Source organism: Bufo bufo, chromosome 5, assembly GCF_905171765.1.
Source record: "Bufo bufo chromosome 5, aBufBuf1.1, whole genome shotgun sequence".
In the NCBI taxonomy this organism is placed as follows: Eukaryota; Metazoa; Chordata; class Amphibia; order Anura; family Bufonidae; genus Bufo; species Bufo bufo.
Window position 1 is genome coordinate 72,304,519 of NC_053393.1, and position 25,163 is coordinate 72,329,681.

Below are 25,163 nucleotides of genomic sequence, written 5' to 3' on the forward strand. Positions count from 1 at the left end.
AATACTGAACGCCGCGAGATTTCCCCAGTGCACAGGGGCGGCAGGAGGATATGAACGCTGCCTGGCCCTGTCAATCAAGACTTGAAGGGCGTGTAATGAGGTGGGAGAAAGGAGCCCCTAGGAGCAGGAGCAATGTCCCCCCCTTCCTGCTCCTAGAGGCTAATTTACATATAATACAAAATCTTCAGTAACGGGGGCATGAATAATCACAAGAATAGCATAGTTAGGTGCAGCTGACATTAGCACATCGCTAATGTCAGCCAGTTTAATAGTAAAAATTCTAGTGACAGAAACCCTTTAACTCTGGCAGGCGAACAAACTCAACCCTGCTACATCTGTTGCTCTATGGCTCTGCTTTGCTGACAAGCTTTTTGTATAACTTTGCTTTAGCTGTCTGCTGCAACTTCTCTCTGTAGTCTGACTCTAGATTAGTCCAGGGAACTTTTTTCCTGGCTTCAGACGCTTCAAGCTGTGGCCTCCATATCCAGCAGAGCCGACGGCGAAGTACCCAGCCCTTGCTTCCTTCCACTAGCAGGGGGTAAGCTAGACTGATTCCTAACTATCTAAGACCCTCCCCTCCTTAGAGGGAGAATCAGAATGGAAAGAAGGGTTCCATTCTCTCTAAGTGTAGCTCTGCCATGCTTGCTGACACCTTCTGGTGAACCAGGTACATTACATGTACATAACAGTTGCATAGAAATAGATATGCACATTATACAGGACCTGGAAATAAATGCATATGATGACATGAAGTTAACCATAGGAGATAGTAGCGGGGTGCAGAGTGATAATGGCACTCTGGGGCATTACACATTCAGCAATTATATATACACAGTACAAACTCCTCCCAGATATCCAAGCATGAGCTAGGCAGCTTTTTTGCAGCAATGGACCTGTGGTTACTCCTTCTTTTGCTAAAGTGCCTGTTATTGGGATCTCTGGCTAGCAATTACAGTCTAGCAATAGCTTCTGTGTCCACTAGTCTGGGGTGCATAGGGTGGCTTAACTTGTTTCCTCTTTGCAGCAGCAGGGTTTGGAACACTTTAAGCTGGGTTACCTTGCTAACTCTCATGTTGTAGCCAAGTAAATCCTCCTTCAGATCTTGCCCTCTTTCATCTCCTGGAGCATGTGGAGGTGCTGAAGGCTCCAGGGCCATGAAGCTGGAGTCTGGAAGAGCTCATGGAGACTACTCCTTACCTCCTCCCTCTCTACAGTTAGACTGACTGGAATCTTCTGGAATTAGGGGGTAGAGCCAGCCCACACTCTAAGCTCCAGGGAGGACTGGACCAGGATAGTTAACTCTGACCATGCATGTCTCATGGTGAGTATATGCAGTGCCTTACATTAGAATTACGTACATAATATTGCATTACAAACCAAACATTGCAGATACCCCTCGGTCTGGGGTACTGTCATATGACTGATCCAGCAAAATTTGAAACAAGTAGGATAGGTCATCAGCATTTGATTATCTGCTTACCCTAGGCCAGTGACATTACAAGCATTGGTCACATGGCCTGGGCACAGCTCTGCCATATTCAAGTGGAAGGGGCTAAACCGCACCTAGGCCACGTGATTGATGGTCGTCAGTCAACACTGGCCTAGGATAAATAGCGAGAAGGTCGCAGCACTCATTGGAGCACAGGGCCTTCACAAACAGCTGATCGGCCAGGGTCCTGGGTGTCTGACCCCCACTGATCAGATGCTAGTCGGATAGTTGGATAACTCATTTAAGTTTTATATTCCCGGTATTCAATGATAAAATTATACTGTGTATACCTTTAAACATGCTGAAAGCTATTTTCTCCTTCTGGTCTTCCTAGGTTCCTTAATGTTTATCAGCCCCTGCAACTTGGTGGAGTAAAGATTTTTCCAGATGGTATTCATCCTTCCTTACATTTCAAAGGCTTTACTGGCTGTATCAGGAATCTGCAGGTTGATAGCAAGGTAGGATGAAGTAGTCCAGTCTGAACTAGACCAGCAGACTCTTCCTTGTGTTTTCTTTTGCATTTAAGGCTGGAGGAATTGACATATTTATATATTACATGCACATTATAATTTGTTGCATACCTGTAGAATGAAAGGGGTTGTCATATTTAGAAAATACATTTGCAGATTCTTAATTAATAGATTGGAGTCCCCTGTTCTAGATCCTCATCTATTAACCAGAGTGCAGAGCGCCAACAAAGAGCATCTCCTTTCCTTGTGGTGACGCTTGCAAGAATTAAACACTCTTTGCTAGGTTGCATCACAGATAACATCTGATTACAGGTTGCTGAGGGTCTCAGCGATTTATCATCTGGAGATCCTTCTCAGGCTAAGTTCACATTTGCGTTGTAAACTCTGGCAGTCTTTTCTGGCAGAGGAACAGACTAGTGAAGTACAATGTATTCTGCATAGCTGGATACAGCCGTGGACCCTCGGGCCCCATTGACTACAATGGGATCCAGAGGGGATCCATCGCTTTCTGGAATAAATATAGGCTTTTGGCCGAACAAAAGGTCCTGCATGCAGACTACATTGTCCTGCAGTGACTACTTCTACTGGTTCTCTGGAGCACACTGTCCTCTTCTTCCTGCATGACACACACTCACAGACACCGGATTATGACTTAGATGAGACTCACTTGTCTCACAAATCTCTTCCCCCGAGGAGCCAGTTTCTCTCATGTAGTACAGGCTGCACATGCATGCGAATAATAAAATCATCAGCGCTATGATCAGTGAAATTGGCTAGTGACAAGGGGGGGATTAAGTGCATGATAGCAGGGCTGGGACAAGGTCCACCACCAACAGAGGCTGAGCTGCCCAAGTGCGCCCCCCCTGGGGCGTTCCTTGTAATTTTACCCCATCCAGAACCCCATCAGACCTCAGATCAGACGGAAAAGAATATGTAACGTTACATTACCCTACTATAATGGCATCAAATGTTGGGTGACAACTACTACACTGCACATTCATTACAGTACCATAGGGGTTGTCATAGTCCCCATTAGAACCTCAGATTACATCTGCTATTGCACCCAGCAAGTGAGGTTAAAAGTGTGTTGTTCCTCACTTGAATGGTGCAAACAGGGACCATTTTATCTTCTCACATAGAGACACAACCCTCTTATTGGTGACTAATACAGATGTAACGTTACATTACGCTACTTCGTGAGATTTCCCTACCTCCAAACTTCCGGTCGCACTGCTAATGACGTGAGGAGGCGTTCCTGAGTTTTGACGATCTGCGCATGCGCAAATGGACAGTTTATGGAAATTCTCAGGGGAGTTCAGCTTCACACCGGGACACTGCGCATGCGCCGGCCGGAGTTGGCCGCGTATGCACACTGGGCCGTAATATTTCCCTACTGAGGCTCTCCGGCGCATGCGCAGTGTCCCGGTGTGCAGCTGAACTCCGCTGAGATTTTCTATAAACTGTCCGTTTGCGCATGCGCAGATCGTCAAAACTCAGGAACGCCTCCTCACGTCATTAGCAGTGCGACCGGAAGTTTGGAGGTAGGGAAATCTCACGAAGTAGGGTAATGTAACGTTACATCTGTATTAGTCACCAATAAGAGGGTTGTGTCTCTATGTGAGAAGATAAAATGTTAGGGAAATCTCACGAAGTAGGGTAATGTAACTCTGTAACGTTACATTGCAGCAGCAGCGACGTGGTCAGTGGCCTGCCTGCCGCCCAGACTGGCCTGCGCCCTGAGGCTGGAGCCTCCCGAGCCTCTGTATCGGCCCGGCCCTGCATGATAGACCCGGGGCTGTCTACCCAACTCGGGCCCCCTCCCTCTATTTTACCCGAACATCCCCCCTTCTGTGTGTCGCCAATAGTTATTTGTTTCTGTATGAAGAGGTTGCGGTGCTCCGTTTCCACCGCTGCCTCTTCTTAGGCTATATAACATCACATTCATCAGTCCTGTGGTCAAGGTTCAGCTCAGTCGGATCCAAGTGAATAGAGCTGAGCTGCAATACCAAGCACAGTGCTATCAAATGGACAGTGCTGTGCTTAGTAAGGAGCAAAGAGGCCGCGGCGCTCACTGGAGCACGGCGGTCTCCTCAAACAACTGTTCAGCGAGGGTTCCAGGAGTCGGACCCCACCAATCTCATATTGATGACCTATCCAGAGGATAGACCATCAATATGTAAATCTCAGAGAACCCTTTTACTAGAGATGAGCGAAGCAAAGTTGACTAAGTGGAATTTGATCCGAATTTCAGGAAAAATTCTATTCGCACTGATTCCAAATTTCCTCACGCTTTGTGGTAACGAATCACATTTTTTACTAAAATGGCTGCTGCATGTGTTAGGACATGGAGCAAAGAACTCTGGGAATAAGGGATCACCCACAATGCCATGCATGCAGCCAATCAGCAGCCAGCCCCTGTGATGTCACAGCCCTATAAATATCCTCAGCCATTTTGGATTCTGTCATTTTCCAGTGTGCTTAGTGCAGGGTGAGACGTCAGCAGGCGCTAGGGACAGTGCTAGGAAAGACTTTATTGTGCTGAAAAAAATAATTTACAAGTTCAGGGAAAGATTATTCAAGGTGTAGGAAAGCATAGAGAGGCATCATTCACGCTATAAAAGGAAAACAGGGTGCAATAGGAGAGTATACAGCCTGGACAATAGGAACAATCATATTACACCTTGCTGCACTAATTTAAAATCCGAATTGCAAACCTTGCTTGTGATTGGGGTGCAAGTTCTGTGATACAGCCATTTACGGGGTGTATTAATAGGAAAGATGTGTATGTCCTATTAGCTGTTCTGCGTTTATTTTACATTGTTTTACTATTTTGGGGGGTTGGTTTATTAATAGGAAAAAAAGGGAACAATATACGTCATAATTGCAGTTCAGCGGTGAAGTTACATTGTATTACAGCCATTTACGGGGTGTATTAAAAGAAAATATACGTACGTCCCATTAGCCGTTCTGCGGCGAATTGTTATATTTCTTATTTGGGGGTGTAGAAATAGGAAAAAGAATACGTCTTAATTACCGTTCTGCTGTGAATTGTGATTATTTTTTTTGGGGGGGAGTTTATTAATCAGAGAAAAAAAATAATTCTTAATTGCCATTCAGCGGTGACGTAACATTAAACTACAGCCATTTACATGGTGTAGAAAAAGAAATATACGTACGTCCCATTAGCAGTTCTGCAGTGAATTCTGATTGTTATACCGGTATTTATTTTTTTGGAGTGTAGAAATAGGGGAAAAAAAGGAAACAATATGTCATAATTGGCATTCAGCGGTGAAGTTACATTGTACTACAGCTATTTACGTGGTGTAGAAAAGGAAATACATGTAGTATTAGCCGTTCTGCGGGGAATTGTGATTGTTATATCTCTTTTTTTGGGGTGTACTTATAGGGGAAAAAAATACGTCTTAATTGACCTTCTGCGGTTAATTGTGATAATTATTTTTTTTGGGGCGGGAGTTTATTAATCAGAAAAAATATATATACAGTTGCAGGAAAAAGTATGTGAACCCTTTGGAATGATATGGATTTCTGCACAAATTGGTCATAAAATGTGATCTGATCTTCATCTAAGTCACAACAATAGACAATCACAGTCTGCTTAAACTAATAACACACAAAGAATTAAATGTTACCATGTTTTTATTGAACACACCATGTAAACATTCACAGTGCAGGTGGAAAAAGTATGTGAACCCCTAGACTAATGACATTTCCAAGAGCTAATTGGAGTGAGATGTCAGCCAACTGGAGTCCAATCAATGAGATGAGATTGGAGGTGTTGGTTACAGCTGCCCTGCCCTATAAAAACACACCAGTTCTGGGTTTGCTTTTCACAAGAAGCATTGCCTGATGTGAATGATGCCTCGCACAAAAGAGCTCTCAGAAGACCTACGATTAAGAATTGTTGACTTGCATAAAGCTGGAAAGGGTTATAAAAGTATCTCCAAAAGCCTTGCTGTTCATCAGTCCACGGTAAGACAAATTGTCTATAAATAGAGAAAGTTCAGCACTGCTGCTACTCTCCCTAGGAGTGGCCGTCCTGTAAAGATGAGTGCAAGACCACAGCACAGACTGCTCAATGAGGTGAAGAAGACTCCTAGAGTGTCAGCTAAAGACTTACAAAAGTCTCTGGCATATGCTAACTTCCCTGTTAGCGAATCTATGATACGTAAAACACTAAACAAGAATGGATTTCATGGAAGGATACCACAGAGGAAGCCACTGCTGTCCAATAAAAACATTGCTGCATGTTTACAGTTTGCACAAGAGCACCTGGATGTTCCACAGCAGTACTGGCAAACTATTCTGTGGACAAATGAAACCAAAGTGGAGTTGTTTGGAAGAAACACACAACACTATGTGTGGAGAAAAAGAGGCACAACACACCAACATCAAAACCTCATCCCAACTGGGAAGTATGGTGGTGGGGACATCATGGTTTGGGGGCTGCTTTGCTGCGTCAGGGCCTGGCCGGATTGCTATTATCGAAGGAAAAATGAATTCCCAAGTTTATCAAGACATTTTTCAGGAGAACTTAAGGCCATCTGTCCACCAGCTGAAGCTCAACAGAAGATGGGTGTTGCAACAGGACAACGACCCAAAGCATAGAAGTAAATCAACAACAGAATGGCTTAAACAGAAGAAAATACGCCTTCTGGAGTGGCCCAGTCAGAGTCCTGACCTCAACCTTAATGAGATGCTGGGGCATGACCTCAAGAAAGAGATTCACACCAGACATCCCAAGAATATTGCTGAACTGAAACAGTTCTGTAAAGAGGAATGGTCAAGAATTACTCCTGACCGTTGTGCACATCTGATCTGCAACTGCAGGAAACGTTTGGTGGAAGTTATTGCTGCCAAAGGAGGTTCAACCAGTTATTAAATCCAAGGGTTCACATACTTTTTCCACCTGCACTGTGAATGTTTACATGGTGTGTTCAATAAAAACATGGTAACATTTAATTCTTTGTGTGTTATTAGTTTAAGCAGACTGTGATTGTCTATTGTTGTGACTTAGATGAAGATCACATCACATTTTATGACCAATTTGTGCAGAAATCCATATCATTCCAAAGGGTTCATATACTTTTTCTTTCAACTGTATATGTCAAAATTGCCATTCAGCGGTGAAGTAACATTGTATTACAGACTTTTTAGGGGGGGTATTATTTAAATTTTAATTTAATTATTTTATTAGACAGTATGTCAGACAGACAGGTGACAGGCCCTTCAAAGGGAACGGGCAGTGGGCAAAATGTTTCTGTCGCAGGCAGCAGAAGGGGGATGGCAGCAGGAGTCGCAGCGAGAGGCCTGAGCTCCCGGTGTCATCTAGCAGTCGTGTCTTGACCAGCAACCCAGCAGAGCTTGAATGGTTGACTCGGTCTTCGACTTCGTCGCAAGTGACATCAGACACGACGCTTAAGTTAGCATAGCCTTGGAGCAGGCCCTGTGCCCCCACCTGTCCTGAACCTTCTTCTGCCATTTTCAGTTCCCTCAGCGCGAGAAGTATTATATGCCGTTGGCTTGGCTTCACTTTTCAGCGAGGACGAGCTATTAGAGAACAGTCAGCAGTTACTGCCCAGCCAAGATCTGGAGAAGACATTCGCCGCTTCCTCCGGTAGACGGGCAAGTAGTGATGATGAGTGGGAGCAGGTGTTGCGAGTGGTCAGGCTACTGGCCCTGAGACCAGTGAGGTGGACATCAGTGACGTGCAGACAGTAGCGGATGATGATGATGTAGCCGATCACACTTGGGAGCCGGGTGAAGAAGGGGCTTCATCATCATCAGGAGAAGAGAGTGGCAGCTTGCTCGTGAGGCAGCGGCTGAGCCAGCAGGCTGGCAGCGTGTGGCAGCGTGGCAGTGAGTCAGCAGGGTGGCAGCAGTGGGTGGTCGGGAGCCAAATGTTCCCGGGGTAGACCACCCGCTTCGCAGGAGCCTACCGGCCCGGAAAGTGGCTGTGCAGGGGTTCACGGAGGCAGCGGTAGCAGGCAGTCAGCACGGAGTGTTGGGGGGTAAATGCCATACTTGGCGATGTGGCAATTTTTTGTTAGGCCGCCGGAGGAGGTGAACATGGCCATTTGCTGAATCTGTGGGCAGAAGGTAAAGCGTGGCCAGGGTGCCAATGTTGGCACCACGGTCCTGCGTCAACACGTGCAGCATCACCATAAAGGGGCTGGGAGAACCGTGGCTCCGATGTGGTGGTCCAGCCTGCTGCAGCAAACGCTGCATCACCCAGTGGCACGCACCCAATTTCATGCAGTCAAGGCTCCACCACCTCAGCCGAAGGGAGCTGTCTTCCCCATCATCTGCTGGCCTTCCCATCATCTGCTGGTCCTGATGCTCCTGCTCCTACTCCTCGTCAGTCATTCCGTCAGCAATGGATTACCGAAGCGATTGCGAAGAGACAACAGTATGCATGCACTCATCCAACAGCGCAGAAGCTGAACGTGCTCCTGGCCAAGTTGCTGGTACTGCAGTCCCTCGCTTTCCAAGTGGTGGACTCTGCACCTTTCAGAGAACTAATGGCTTGTGCCGAGCCGAGGTGGAGAGTCCCAAGCCATTATTTCTTTGCCAAAAAGGCAGTACCAGCCCTGCACACATATGTAGAACAGAAGGTGGGCCAATCCTTGAGCCTGTCATTGTCTGCCAAAGTGCATGGCAGTGCCGACGTGTGAAGCTGTAACTACGGTCAAGGACAATATATGTCTTTTACGGCCCACTGGGTAAATGTGGTTCCTGCCCAGCCACCCAAGCAACTTGGCCAGGTGACGCCGCTTCCGCCTCCATGTTCTCACGCCATTAGTCTTGCAACAATGTCGCCTCTGTCTCCTCATCCTTCACCGTGTCCTTAGCCTCCACTGCAGGGACAATTCTCAGTGCCCCTCCAGCATACCACATGTGCAGGGCACAGCGGTGTCACGCTGTTCTCCACCTTGTTTGCCTGGGCGAACGGAGTTACACAGGGGATGAACTGCTCCGCTTCCTTCATCAAGAAATCGAATCCTGGCTTTCTTCTCAACAACTCAAAATCGGAACCATGGTCACCGACAACCAGAAGAACACGGAGTCAGCGCTGCGTCAAGGAGGGCTGAGCCATGCGCCGTGCATGGGGAACGTGATTAATCTGGTTGTAAAGCGGTTCCTGAAGTCTTCACCCCATCTGCAAAACATCCTGAAAATGGCCAGAAAACTTTGCATGCACTTCAGCCACTCGTACACCCTCCTTGAGCTGCAGTGGCAGAACGGCGTCCCCCAATATAGGCTGATATGTGACATTTCAACCCGTTGGAATTCCACCCTCCATATGTTGGACCGATTATATGAACAGAGAAAGGCCATAAACGATTTCTTGATGATACAGAGGTACTACCCTGTGTAACTTCGATGTTAGACAGTGGCAGCTCATGCGTGACACCTGCCGTTTGCTCGGGCCCTTTAAGGAGGCCACTGTATTTGTCAGTCGCCAGGACTACGGGATGAACAACATCATTCCACTGATTCATGTCCTGGAACAGATGCTGCTAAATCTGGCTGGCCAGGGGACAGAAGACTAGTGATGGACGAACATCAAATGTTTGTGAACCGCACTTTCGCGGCGGGCCCCATTGACTTTAATGGCAGGCGAACCTGAAAAACCTTCAGGTCATATTTGCAGCCACCAAATACTTATTAGAAGTGCACAATTACTCCCACAACATGGACAGTGACATACCAGAGGGGGATCATTGGCAAAAATTCCCACAAAAAATATGTATTTTAATCAGGGGCCATTTTTATGCGTCTTAAAGGGAAACTCTCAAAAATGTGCCCTGCTGGAGCGTAGAAAATTTTTATTTTAGGCCACGGGAGTACAGGCCCCAAAAATTAGGCATTCACCTGACAGAAAAGAACTTGTGATGATGTGGCTGGAGGTACATTAGGCGGTCACTGGGTAAACATTTTACTGTAGGCCACTGGAGTACAGGCCCCAAAAATTAGGCATTCACCTAACAGAACTTGTGATGATGTGGCTGGAGGTACATTAGGCAGTCACTGGATACAAATTTTACTGTAGGCCAGTACAGGCCCCGAAAATTAGGCACTCACCTGACAGAAAAGGCCTTTTATGCCACTGTATATACATAAGATAAGGACCATTCTTTGTTCTGTGTGGTGGTGGATATATGTGGGCTGGCATGAGGAAATTCAATTACACGTGGTCGTCACAGGTGTTGAATTTCTCCGAGATCCATGCCTCACTCATCGGTCACTATCCCCCTGCTGCGCTGAACGTCCTTTCGGACAGGACACTCGACGAGGGGCAAGCCAATAGTTCCATGGCAAATTGTGCCGGCTCTGGCCACAGGTCAAGCCTGCACACCCAGTAGTCCACGGGTTCTTCGCTTCTCAGAGCGTCCACAACGGCCGTTAACCCGATGTAGCCGGTCTAGGCGTTCCCTGAGGCTGGATCCGGAGGACGGCTGTCGATGGGTTGGCTGGAAGAATGATCTCATATCCAAAGTGACCAACACATCTTCAAACCGCCCTCTTCTTGCAGGCGCGGTAGGATTGGTACCCGCACCTGTTTCGCTATGGGTGGAAATTCCTCTGCCAGCGCCCGCAACAGAAGAATGCAGCATCTCACACAGCAAGGCCTGGAAATGCTACATTCGGCCTGCCCTCTGTGATGCTGGTAACATGTCCGCCATTTTGTGTTTGTACCGAGGGTCTAAGTACGTTGCCATCTTGCCCTTTATGCTTTTTATATGGGGGTCTCTTTTCAAACACTGGAGCATGAAGGCCCCCATTTGCACTAAATTGGAAGCGGTGGAGCGCCCTGGATCCTGCTCATCGCCCAGGAGAATGTCGTCCTCGGTCTCCTCCCCCCAGCCACGGACAACACCAGGGATCCCCGAAAAGATTAAAGTCCCCCTCAAAGCCTGCTCTTGCTCCTCCTCCTCCCCCCAGCCACCATCCTCCTCTGACTCCTCTTCAGACTCCTGCTGACTTGTCTCAGATGGAGTAGCCCCCCCCCAGGGAATTAATTCAGCATTGCGACTTCCTTATCTATCTGCTCCTGCTCCTCGATGGCTTGTTCCATGACATGATGCCATGCATGCTCCAGAAAGGCGTAAGGTACGATGTCACTAATGGCGCCCTGGCTGCGACTGACCAGTTTGGTGATCTCATCAAATGGCCGCAGAAGTCTGCATGCATCGCGCATGAGCAGCCACTTGCGCAGTGAAAAGAAACCAAGCTCCCCAGAACCTGTCCTGCTGCAGAGTTCGTACAGGTAGTCGTTAACGGCACGTTGCTGCTGGAGCAGCCTATCAAGTATATACAAGGTGGAGTTCCAGCGCGTAGGGCTGTCACGAATCAGACGTCTGACGGGCAAGTGGTGTCGCCGTTGAACGTCCGCAATGTGAGCCATGGCCGTGTAAGATCTTTTAAAATGGGCAGAAATTTTCCTGGCCTGCCACAAGATGTCCTGGAGCCCGGGGTATTTGGCAACGAATCGCTGCACGACTAAGTTCAGGACGTGTGCCATGCACGGCACGTGTGTCATTTTGTCCTGTTTCAGCGCGCTCAGCTGATTGGCACCGTTGTCGCACACCACTTTACCAACTGTCAATTTGAGTGGGGTTAGCCACTGATCGGCCTGTGACCGCAGAGCTGAAAGCAGTGCAGGACCGGTGTGGCTCTTGGCTTCCAGGCACAACAGCCGCAGCACAGCATGGCAACGTCTCGAATAGGTTCTGGGGAGCTTGGGGACGCAGCGGAAGAGCGGAAGACCCTCGCTACCGGTCGAAAATAGGGGCCTTTTTTACACCCGCTGAGAGGGAGGACAAACTGAACTACCATCTACACATTTTATGTAGTTAGTTGGTTGCTGCCTATGTGCGCCATCACCCATCCTCACGCAGGTCTGACTGGGGGGCCCTCTGTGCTCACATTCCACTGCCATGGCTGCTGGGGGGGGGGGGCAGGAGCAGTACCAGCTCCATCAGCAGCAACTTAAGTCTAGAGTCGCTGATGAGCAGTTTTCTTCACCCGCCTGCTGAAGAAACTACTCACCAGCAGCAGCAGGTAGACATAGAGCAGCACCTGAACCAGCAGGTTGTGGTATACTTGGAGTGCACCCTGCCACCCCACATTGAAGATCCCCTGGAGTACTGGGCAGCCAAACTTGATTTGTGGCCGCAAATGGGCGAGTTTGCCCTGGACAAGCTTTCCTGCACAGCCAGCAGTGTGGCATCAGAGCGGGTGTGCAGTGCAGTGGGGCCATAGTTACCCCAAGGAGAACTCGCCTGTCCACCCAAAATGTAGAGAAACTGACCTTTGTGAAGATGAATGAGGCGTGGATCAGCCAGGATTTTCAAATACCAGTGCCTGATGCATCAGACTAGATCATCCATGGTGTCACACCAACACTTCGACAAAAGAGACCTGTTTCTTCTGGCTACCTGCTTCAGCTACTATTCTGATGCTGCCACCCGCCTGATGCCACACCTGCTGCCAGGTGCTCCTACTGCCAGCCACCATCTTCAGCTGGTATTGGTATTGCCCCCCACCTCCCCATTCTGTCACTCGGCCACTCTGTGGTCTCCTCATGCTGCTGCCACCTCACCACACTGTGGTCTCCTCATGCTGCTGCTACCTCAACACTATGTCACTGGGCCACTCTGTGGTCTCCTCATGGTGCTGCCACTTCAACACTATGTCACTGGGCCACTTTGTCATCTCCTCATAGTGCTGCCACTTCACCACTCTGTGGTCTCCTCATGCAGCTGCCACATCACCACTCTGTGGTCTACTCATGCTGCTGCCACTTCAGCACTATGTCACTGGGCCACTTTGTGGTCTCCTCATGCTGCTGCCACTTCACCACTCTGTGGTCTATTCATGCTGCTGCTGTAATATCACTACTCTGTGGTCCCCTTATGCTTCTACCACATCCTCACTATGTCACTGGGCCACACTGTGGTCTCCTCATGCTTCTGCCACTTCACCACTCTGTGGACTCCTCATGATGCTTCCACATCACCACTCTGTAGTCTCCTCATGCTGCTGCCACATCACCACTAGTCTCTGTGGTCTCCTCATGCTGCTGCCACCTCCCTACTATGTCACTGGGCCACTCTGTGGTCTCCTCATGCTGCTGCTGCCACATCACTACTCTGTGGTCTCCTCATGCTGCTGCTACCTCAACACTATGTCACTGGGCCACTTTGTGGTCTCCTCATGCTGCTGCCACATCACTACTCTGTGGTCTCCTCATGCTGCTGCCACCTCAACACTATGTCACTGGGCCACTGTCACGCTCGTGTGTGGGAGGAAAACACCACACCGAGCATAGGAGGGAAAGGGGATACCAGAATAAAGCCTGTAAACTAGGGAAGGAAGATAGACACCTCCTAGAGAAAACCCTAACTTCAGTCCTGACAGACTCCCAGTATGAACAGGCCCCAAATGTAGGCAACTTCATACACCAGATACCTAGAATCCTATCTCACCCTATCGGACCCTGAAACTAATGTCAGGACTGAGTCTACCTGTTCCTCCAAATGGAAGGAGTCTCCCTCAGGCCAAATTACAAACAACAGGGAAAGGCAACACACACAAATATATAAAAAAAATACAAAAGGCAAAGGAAACACTTATCTTCAATGAAGCTTTGGTAGCAACAGGAACTCAGCCGAGAACCAAACACAAGCTAACCACAAGTCCAACAGAAGCTATAAACCGCATGGCATAGTGGCAGAAACAACAATAAATAGAGAAGATTAAATGACCACAATAGCCACACCTGGAGAAATAAGGTGTGGCAAACACCAGAAACAACACAGACGTGATTTGATCCAAAAGGAAAACATGTCAGATCAAACCACACATTGCCAGTCTCACAGATCTCCTGCCACCTGTCGCCGGAACGTCCGTATGTCTTGGTACGTCCATGACAGACACTTTGTGGTCTCCTCATGCTGCTGCCACTTCACCACTCTGTGGTCTCCTCATGCTGCTGGCACTTCACCACTCTGTGGTCTCCTCATGCTGCTGCCACCTCACCACTCTGTCACTGGGCCACTATTTTGCCTTTTTGGCCTGGTTGACATATTATTTGACCTTTTATCTGAGTTGTTTTTTAATGCGATTCGCCAGAAATAAATTCGGATCGAATCGAATATTTTCGGAAAATTCGGCAAACCGAATTTTTGAGAAATTCTTTAATCTCTACCTTTTACCTTGTTATTTGTAGTGTTACATAGGACTGCAGGTACCATTTATCTGTACATAGGAAGTTATCACTGTGTCATCTGAGGTGTTACATATAGGACTGCAGGTGACATCTACGACATTATTTGTACTCAGAGTCTCTGAGTACAGATAATGTAGTAGATGTCACCTGCAGTCCTATGTAACACCACAGATAACACAGTGATAACTCTCTGAGTATCGTTAATGTATTAAATGTCACCCGCAGTCCCATGTAACACCACAAATAACACAGTGATAACTCTCTGAGTATCGAAAATGTAGTAGATGTTACCTGCAGTCCTAACATCCCACATAACACAGTGATTTATTGTGCTATTGTGCTGGGGTATTACATAGGACTGCAGGGAACATCTACTACATTATCTGTACTCAGACAGTTATTACTATCAGTGATAACTCTCTAGGTACAGATAATTCATGGTACCTGCAGTCTGCGCTGCCCAAAGCTGGCCCGTCCTCATTGTTGCCTCGCTGTTCTCTGACCTCTTCTTCTACTGTCTAGGACGCAGCAGCATGGCAAGAAGCGGGGACTGCAGAGGAGACCCTGCACTAGCTGTGAATAGAAGCTGTGTGGCGGCCACCGTGCAGCTTATGGGGACACTGCAGTGCTTAGTGCTGCTTAATATATACAGTACTTCAATGTGGGCGTTTGGGTTGGCCTTCAGCCCCACAGAGATGTCAGACCCGGGGCTGCCAACCCAAATGCCCTTATTATAATCCGCCATTGCTAGTGACATACATGATATCGGAACATCAGATGAATTTGTGGGCCATTAGAAGAGATGTCATTGGTTTGGTACGAGTGGATTTATCTTCATGATTATGATGCAGCTGTCTTAGAATACAATTTAATATAACATAATAAAGTATATAGGACCTGTAACCAGATACTAATAAATTACAGTAGGCCTGTACAGCCTGGCAGGGGATGAAAGATGCCTCCATTCTTGTACAGCATATACAGTGTGTGGAGCTATATTGTCGATCTAGGCCTGGCTATAGGTCTAATGACACAAACTTACTTGCAGACTTATTCAAGACTTTATACCTCTCCGATGCCATGGTCAATTGTGATCATGACATCTAAGGGTACTTTCCGATATTGAGTTCCGATATTTTCCGATATTGAGTTCCATCCTAGGGGCTCAATACTGTAAAAAAAACTGATCAGTTTTATCCTAATGCATTCTGAATGGAGAGCAATCCGTTCAGTATGCATCAGGATGTCTTCAGTTCAGTCCCTCTTACGGTATTTGGCCGGAGAAAATACCGCAGCATGCTAAGGTATTTTCTCCGTCCAAAATTTCGGAACACTTGCTGGAATTCCGGATCCGGCATTATTTTCAATTGAAATGCATTAATGCCGGATCCGGCACCAAGTGTTCCGGAAAAACGGATCCGGTTTTCCAGTCTGCGCATGCGCAGACCTTTAAAAATTAGAAAATCTGGATCTGTCTACAAATGCTACCCATTTGCATACGGATTTGCGGATCCGGCAGGTAGTTCCGTCTACGGAACTGCCTGCTGGAATCCAACAACGCAAGTGTGAAAGTAGCCTAAAGCAGCTTTCCCAGGGACCATTGAGCTCCCTGAGCCGGAAGGACTCCCTCATGTGGTTGTATGTAAAAGTCATGGTCTCGCTGAAAAAAACAAGGTTTTTAAAGCTGTAGTTCCTATAAAACAAATAAACTATAAAAATTAAAATGATCCCCCTTTCCCATAATTAGAATAATAAAAAATAAACATCATACATACAGGCTCGGACTGGCCCACAGGGGTACAGGTGAATTCCCCAGTGGGCCCCTGAGCAAGGTGGGCCCCTAGTCTCCCACCTACTACACAAGTGGCAGATAACACAGTAGACTTCCTGCACTACAGACATATATTCAGTGTACAGCACTTCCACCAGCCGATGTTCATATAACAAACCTGATAGATTATTAAAGAAACTCCCCAGTTTATTATTATAGACACGATCAGAGCTGAGATGGCTTCTAGGAATAGAGAAAAGCCACCAGTGTCCTCTTTACCCCAGGACCTACCTTCTCAAAGTTGATGCAGGGACCCCCATATTCAATCATCTGGTAGCATCGTGCTGCTGTGTGAGCAGGTAGTATTTGAATGTATCCGTACGGTAGGCCCCCAAAATAAATGCTAATGGTGGGCCCTAGGCACCCAGTCCGACACTGCATACACACCACCACATCCCAAAATGACCATACTAAAAATCAAAAAATTCACTGATTCTCCATTTTTTTGGTTGCTTCACCTCCCCAAAAAAGTAATAAAAAGCGATCAAAAAGTCATGCACACTCCAGGATAAAAACTACAGATTGCCCCGCAAAAAATTAGCGCTCACACAGGTCTGTAGAGGAGATACTGTTTAGAAGATACATTTTACAGGGTTCTCTTATTTACAAAGATTAGAAAATATACTTCATGTTAAATTGAAGCCTGGATGATCGGATTTGCAGTCTAAACAATTATGTTGTATGTTGTTCCTAAGGTCTATGACTTGGAGCAGCCTGTGGATTCAGAAAATAGTGCTGCAGGCTGCTCTGCAATAGATGATCATTGCAGGGTTACTGGATCGCCCCCTTGTGGAGGTCATGGATTCTGCATAAGCGAATGGAACTCTGCTAAGTGTGACTGTAATCCAGGATTTGCTGGGGAGCACTGTGACACAGGTAAGGAAATTGTGGACATTAATCTACATTACTACATACTAATGTATTCCTGACTGTATGCTTTTCCTGTGTATGTCAGCTCTGCAGGAATGGAGTTTTGAAAGAGGAAGTTGGGTCCATTTTGTGATACATCATCCTCTCAGCCCCCACACTACTCACATACAACTTCTGCTTCGTACACGGACCTCTTCGTCTACGATTCTCCATCTGGTATCAAAAGACAGATCTTCTTTCTTGCGGTTGGAGGTGAGTGCCGGAGTTGGAATCTGTGGCCAACCACTCCTCTTCTGCCATTAATAAGTATCCCAATATATATATCTTGAGAAAAGCCTCATCATGTTGGGCTGAAACGTCGTAGTTGGGGTGAATAAAAGCGGGTCCACCACCCTTCACCATATCTGGAGTGCTGCCTCTTTTTTTGTGAATTATATACCATATTTTTCACATTTTAAGACGCACTTTTTATCAAAAGTGGGGAAAAAGTGGCAGTGGGTCTTATAGTTTATGGAAGCAGTCATCAGCATGCTGGAGGTGAGGGCAGCGCTGCGCTGGCTGTACTCACCTTCCCTGGTCGTCTTCCTGGTCCTGCTGTGTACTGTGTCTTGACTGCACACAGCGTCAGGATGTACTGCACGTAGGCACGCACTATGACCTGACGCTGTGCGAGGGGCGGACTGACAACTTATGGGGCCCCCGGGCATTAGGAGATTATGGTGCCCCTGTCTCCCCTCCCACCCTCAAGCCACACCCACACACAGCCCCACACACATATCGCGCCGCACCGGCTCCAGGCTCATGTGGGCCCTTGGGCGATAAAGTCTCAGGGGGCCCCCTTACACAGTGATAACTCTCTGAGTACAGATAATATAGTAGATGTCCCCTGCAGTCCTATGTAACAACACATAACACAGTGATGGCTATCTGAGTACAGAAAATGTAGTAGTGCTACCTGCAGTCCTATGTAAAACCACAGATAACACTAGTCCTGATAATGTGGTTGTTACCTGCAGTCCTATGTAAAATCACAGATAACACTAGTGTTGATCATGTGGTAGTGTTACCTGCAGTCGTATGTAAAATCACAGATAACACTAGTATTCGGCGCCTGCGCATTAGGCTCAGCCTGATGCGCCGCGGACTCCTGGCAGCGGCTTCGTTGAGCGAAGTGCGCATGCGCATCAGGCGGCGCATGCGCACTTCGCTCAACGAAGCCGCTGCCAGGAGTTCGCGGCGCATTAGGCTGAGCCTAGTGCGCAGGCGCCGAATCTAGCAATGGGACGGGAGGATTGCGGAGGCGGGGCTGAGGTGAGGAAGGCGGCGCTGGGCACCAGACGGCGAGGGATGCGGGCGGGCACCCTGGGTTAACGTAAAACCCCTTGGGCACCTTAGGTAGGTGAGTGACAGCTTATAAAAACCATTTTTTTGGGCTAATAGAGCCACAAGCAGGTTTAATAAGGGCAGTTTAGGATTCATGTTATTAGTACGGACCTGGCCATATGTTTAGCTTATAGGGCTCAAATCTCATGACAGAATTCCTTTTATTTATTTATTTAAATTCTGATCTGAGGCTAATGGGGGCTGAGGGGTCTAATCTGAGGCTGATAGAGGCTGGGGGGAGGGGGGTCTGATTTAAAGCCTGATGTAGGCTGGGGGTCTGATCTAAGGCTGATAGAGGCTAGGGGGTCTGATGAGGGGCTGATCTGAGGCTGGGGGGTCTGATGGGAGGCTGATGGAGGTTGGCGGTCTGATCTGAGGCTGATGGAGGTTGGGGAGTCTCATCTAAGGCTAAAGGAACTTGGGGGTCTATTTTGGGGTCTGATGAAGAATGGGTGTCTGATTAGGATTTGGGGTCTGATTTAGCAGTCTGCTATGAGGTCTGATGGAAAATATTTGTTTTCTTATTTTCCTCCTCCAAATCCTAGCTGGGTCTTATAGTCTGAAAAATATGGTATATATCTCATTGACCAAAAAAAAACCACACCAGAAGCATGGTGTTCCAACAAGATAACATCCGTCCACACACTGCCTGCTCTGTACAGCGTGCTCTTCATCTTCAGGGTATCAAGCATCTCACAGTGAAAAAACAGCTATTCAGCCACAGGAGTAATCCACATCGACGGATCCCACTCCAGCGATTGTGATTTTAACAGAAACCAAGGACAACCAATCCAGTTCTACTGGATGAATAAAATCTCCTTCCCATTTCTACAGTTAATGCGATCGAAACATTAGTGAAACACGTCAACATTAGTACTCACTGCTGTGCCTAGTTACTTTTTGAAAATTTAAAGAAGGAGATTTTATTCATCCGGTGGAGCTGAATTGTTTGTCCTATCAAGCAGCTCCCCTGGCCACCTCGATCACCAGAGTTCTTCTTCATTGAGAATGTCTGGGACTGGATGGGGTGACGGGTCTCCCATGCACAGCAGCCAACAACCACCTTGGATGAATTATGGGTCCGAGATCAAAGTGCCTGGAATGACATATCACAGGAGGATATCCAACATCTGTATGACCCTTACCAGGCCAGCTAGAAGCCTGTATCACAGCAAGGGGAGATGCCACCCACTATTAATGTGACCTTGCTGCCTCATCATGTACCCTGAGGCAGAACCCAAAATAAGGGGGGAACCACCCTGATTGTATGATCATTGACCAAGCACCACCAGCAGTTCATACTTTGTCAATCTCAGCTCAATTACATAAAAGGGTTTCTGTCATGGGAAAAATCGTTATGTAGCTGACTGACATTAGCGATGTGCTAATGTCAGCAGTACATAACAGTATGTTTGTTAAAGGGGTTATCCGAGTTATGGGAAAAAAAATAAAACCTAACAAAATTAATCAGGATATACATATACATTAGTCAAGCTTGATTTTTTTTAAAAAAAAACGATCTTTACACCTTTTCTAGGTTCTGTTATTGCTGTGTTTACATGCAGCAGTAACAACAATGACTCATCTCTCCTTCATGAATATTTGTGGGAGGGGATCTGTGGATGGCACTGTTTAGGGGGGAGATCTGTGTGGATGGCACTGTTTAGGGGAGGGGGATCTGTGGTCTGTGGATGGCACTGTTTAGGGGAGGGGGGATCTGTGGATGGCACTGTAGGGGGATCTGTGGATGGCACTGCCTGCCATCCACAGACCACAGATCCCCCTACAGTGCCATCCACAGATCCCCCTCCCCGACGCTCACAGCAGCAGTATATTAATAAACTAATCAGTCCCTTCATTTCTCAATGCAGAGCTATTTTCTTATTATTTTGAAATCTCTGAGTCTCTGACTCTTACTTTGGCTGAGCTCTGGTAACAACAGCAGGCAGTGCAGGCAGCGTTCATTCACTGACGTCACGCGCCTGCTCCGCCTAGTGGGAGGAGCAGGCGCGTGACGTCAGTGACAGTGAGTGAGCGCCGCCCCCCGAACTGCCTGCTCTGCTATTACCGGAGTACAGAGCTAAGAATGCAAGTAAAGAGCTCACTACAGCGCCCTGTATATTCTAACCCCCAGGCAAGCGTCCCTGTCACCATGGGAACGCTTGGGGGTTAGAATATACCATCGGATTTGAGTTTTTTTACGATCTCACTGAGCTCGAAAAACTCAGATCCGATGGTATATTCTAACCAGGCAAGCGTCCCCGTCACCATGGGAACGCCTGGGGGATAGAATATTTTATACCATTGGATCTTCTGACTTTTACTCTGCTTGGCCAGCTCGGGGCCCCAACCAGTTCGGGGCCCCAAGCTATTGCTGGTTTTGCCTGGCCTGATGATCGCGCATATGCGATCACCTATTAGCCGCAGGGAGGAACTTTGAGGTAGCCGCGGCACAAGTGAGGATCGCGCATGCGCGATCAACTCACAGCCGCACGGACTGTAATCCAGAGAGGTGGGGGCGTGGCCAAGGCTGATGACGTTCCGTTTACATGGCTTAGTCACTCCGACAAGCAGAGAGCTCCATGTAAACGGAACGTCACAGCTGATGACGTGGGCAGTCACATGACTGTTTAGTGTAGCAGAGAAACGGCACAAGATAGGTACTGCAAGTTATTTAGGAAAACTAATGTATAGGGGAAATAAAGCCATAGAGAGAAATTAAGTTAACTCGGATAACCCCTTTAAGTCCCTGCCTGCCGCCGTTCTCTTAAAAAACAGACTTTTATAATATGCTAATGAAGCCTCTAGGTGCTATGAGGGCGTTGCTGCAGCACCTAGAGGCTCAGTCTACTCGCCTTTTGGCACGCCCACGTCCACTTGATTGACGTCCTTCTTCTCCGCATCGTCCTCATAATCCCGCACCTGCGCCGTTCCGTTTAGTATTCTGCGCAGACGCAGTAAGTGAAGGAAGCTCGGCTGCTGCCACGCAGGCCTGCCGGGGAGGCCTGTGATGTAATCGGCGCAGGCTCAGTGAGGAAGCTGGCACTTAAACTCCAGTCCAGTATTTGACCTTACCTGGCTGGAAACCAGCCCAGCCACACATGCTGGGAGGAAAATGCCTGCCTTGCCAGACACAACCACTCACTGTGTCACATACCCCCTTTCTTTGTAAAACCCTGATGGGGCGGACACATGCCAGACAATGCACCCAGGACAGGGCATCCGTGTTTCCCTGCAACCGGCCTGCTCTGTGTTCTACCGAGAACTTAAAGTTCTGCAGAGACAAAAAACATCTGGTGACCCGGGCATTCCTGTCTTTGGTCTGGCTCATCCACTTAAGAGGGGAGTGGTCGGTCACCAGGCGGAACTTTCTCCCCAACAAATAGTAGCAGAGAGACTCGAGTGCCCACTTGACAGCCAGGCACTTTCTCTCCATTATACTGTACCTGGTTCCGGCTGGAGTAAGTTTGCGGCTTAGGAAGACAATGGGATGCTCCACCCTATTGACTTCCTGAGACAGTACAGCACCGAGGCCTACTTCGAAGGCATCCGTTTGTACCACAAACTCACTCTTGAAGTCGGGCGTCACCAAAACCGGTGACCCACACAGGGCCGACTTCAAAGCGGCAATAGCCGCTTCCGCCCGATCATCCCAGCGAACCATCACTGATTTTCCTCCCTTCCAGAGCCCTGTCAAGGGCGCGGCTAGAGTAGCAAAGTGGGGAACAAACCTCATGTAATAGCCCACCATTCCCAGGAATTACTTTATTTGCCTAGTGGTGACAGATCGGGGCCAATTCCGTATCGCCTCTATTTTGTTCACTTGTGGTTGGATGACTCCGCGCCCAATGACATGCCGCAGGTACTTAGTCTCTTCTAACCCTATCGCACATTTTTTTGGGTTAGCGGTTAGGCCAGCTTTCCGAAGGGAGTCCACTACAGCCTGCACTTTGGGTAGGTGACTTTCCCAGTCAGTACTGTGGATGACAATATCGTCCAGGTAAGCCGAAGCATACCAACGATGTGGATGAAGCACAATGTCCATTAGTCGCTGAAAAGTGTCAGGGGCGCCATGCAGACCAAAGGGTAAGACCTTATATTGATACAGCCCCTCAGGCGTGATGAAGGCAGTTTTCTCTTTGGCAGCCTCCGTTAAGGGCACCTGCCAGTACCCTTTCGTGAGGTCCAAAACAGAAAAATACCGGGCTTGCCCTAACCTCTCGATGAGCTCATCCACCCGGGGCATGGGATACGCATCGATTTTGGAAACCTCGTTAAGTTTTCGAAAGTCGCTACAAAACCGCAACGTCCCGTCTGGCTTGGGTATCAATACTATAGGACTGGCCCACTCACTTTTTGACTCCTCAATGACATCCAGCTGCAACATTAGCTGCACCGCCTCCGATATGGCTTGTCCCCGAGCCTCGGGTACCCGGTAAGGCTCAGTGACAATGTCATGTTGGATTATGGAAGTGCGTCCAGGGAGGTCGGAGAACACATCCGTGTTCCGACTAACGAACTCCCTGGCCTCCTGATTCTGTTTAGAGGCGAGGCTGTCATCAATTTTTACTGTGGAAGCCGCCTCTCCTGCATCAGACAGAGGGGCCGGTACCTCTTCTAGAAAACCCGGCCGCGGATTGTCTTCTGTACAGGTTTCTCTATCTTTCCACGGTTTGAGTAAATTTACATGGTAAACCTACTCCGGCTTTCGCCGCCCTGGCTGGTATACCTTGTAGTTTACATCTCCAATTTTCTCGAGCACCTTGTAGGGCCCCTGCCACCTAGCCAGGAACTTACTGTCCACAGTCTGCACCAGAACCAAAACCCAGGATAAAGATCCAGACCCGAGCCTGCTGATTATAGACCCGACTCTGGGCTCGCTGAGCTGCCTCCATATGCTCCCTAACAAGAGGCAACACTGTCTCTATCCGATCTGGGTAATGTACTCAATGACACTTTTATGTGGCGTGGGTTGTTGTTCCCACGCCTCTTTGGCCACGTCCAAGAGACTGCGAGGGTGTCTGCCATATAGCAGTTCGAAGGACGAGAACCCAGTAGAGACCTGGGGTACATCTCGCACTGCGAACATGAGATAGGGCAGAAGGAGGTCCCAGTCCTTCCCATCTTTAATCACTACCTTTTTCAACATATTTTTTAATGTTTGGTTAAACCTTTCTACCAGACCGTCCGTTTGCGGATGGTAAACAGACGTCCGTAATTGTTTTATGTGCAGCAACTTACAGAGTTCCCTCATCACCTTGGACATAAAAGGGGTCCCTTGGTCGGTCAGAACCTCTTTAGGGAGTCCTACTCGGGAAAACATCTCCATTAACTCCTTAGCTATGAGCTTGACTGAGGTATGTCGCAGTGCACCGCTTCTGGGTACCGAGAGGCGTAGTCTAGAATGACTAAAATGTGTTGATGCCCTCTGGCGGACTTCGGTACTGGGCCTATGAGCTCCATAGCTATTCGGTCAAACGGTACTTCGATAATCGGGAGAGGTACTAGGGGACTACAGAAATGTGGCTGGGGGCTAGTTATCTGGCAGGTCGGGCAAGACCTCCAAAACTCTTCCACTTGTTTGAATATGCTGGGCCATTAAAACCGCTGTAGATTATGATCCTAAGTTTTCTGCAGCCCCAGGTGACCCCCGAGAACGTGTTGATGGGCTAGATCTAACACAAGCTTGCAATAAGCCTTGGGGACCACCAACTGTTCAATAGGCTCACCCCGTAGTTGGTTTACCCGATACAACATATCCTGATGAACCACAAAACGGGGAAACACTAACTCTGCCCCAGGTTGTTGTGGTTCACCATCTACTATTAACACATTTTCCCAGGCGCGGGATAGGGTTGGGTCCCGATGTTGGGCGGTACCAAAATTATCCCCGGAGACATTGAGGTCTGCCAATTCAGGACCCGGCGGCAAGTCCTCCGCATCTCCCACCATCACCCTTAGCGGGGTTGTCTCCCTCTCTTCCATCGAAGTGTTGGTCACCCCCACCGCTGGCCCTTCGGTCTCAGGTTCCCAGGGTTCTGGTCCCCCCCCTGAGCCGGGACACTCTGCTAGGGTTACCCCTGTCTCATGGGTATCAGTCACTCTCATAGCAGGCCACAGTGCCGGGAAGTCTCTCCCTATTATAAGTTCGTAGTGTAAATTTGGGGCAACTGCCACTTCGTGAGTCCATCTGCCAGCCCCTGCGGTTAGAGACACCAGGGCGGTGGGATAGTCTTTTAAGTCTCCATGGGTGCACATGACCCTGACTTTCCGGCCAGTATACTCTGCTGACCATACCAGGGGAGCCCTTACTAGGGACACCAGACTCCCTAAGTCCAGCAGAGCCTTCGCTGGAGTGTCTCCTAACTCCACCTGGCACAGGTGGTTTAGAGTTTTTGGGGTACCAGCTGCACACAGCTTCCTGGCATATAGCAACTGACGGTAGCCATAGTTAGTATCCATGGGTTCCACCTGATGGGGACAGTCAGCTCTTACATGGCCCGGCTCCTGACACCACCAGCAGACTATCGGTGCCAGGTCCATAGAGGGTACACCCCGGGTGGGTTTGGTTGATACAAGTTGCCAGGTCTGGAATGGAGATTTATGGGGTTTGACTGCCCCATCCCAAAAGAATCCTCTGTAACAGTCTTAGTAGCCTCGTAGCGCTCTACCAGGTCCACCATTTCTAGGGCGTTGCCAGGAGACACCTGGCCGATCCAGTGCTGGAGAAGGGGTGGCAGAGCCCTCCAGAACATATCAGCCAATAGTCTATCCAGCATAGCCGTGGGAGTCATAATACTGGGTCCTCGCAGGCTCAGTTGGTTTAAACCCCCACTGATGTAGCCCTCATAGCACCTAGACGCTTTA

The 25,163-nt window shown here is 48.3% G+C and overlaps 1 protein-coding gene across 1 annotated transcript in view; it reads left to right on the forward strand.

The window, feature by feature from the left end:
• The window catches only part of LOC121002389 (neural-cadherin-like), a 117,264-nt gene that overhangs the window by 61,071 nt on the left and 31,030 nt on the right, over positions 1-25,163 (forward strand). The window contains exons 26-28 of the mRNA XM_040433850.1: positions 1,824-1,947; positions 16,739-16,919; positions 16,999-17,165. Coding sequence (XP_040289784.1) covers positions 1,824-1,947; positions 16,739-16,919; positions 16,999-17,165 — 472 coding nt within the window. The remainder of the gene's footprint in view (positions 1-1,823; positions 1,948-16,738; positions 16,920-16,998; positions 17,166-25,163) is intronic.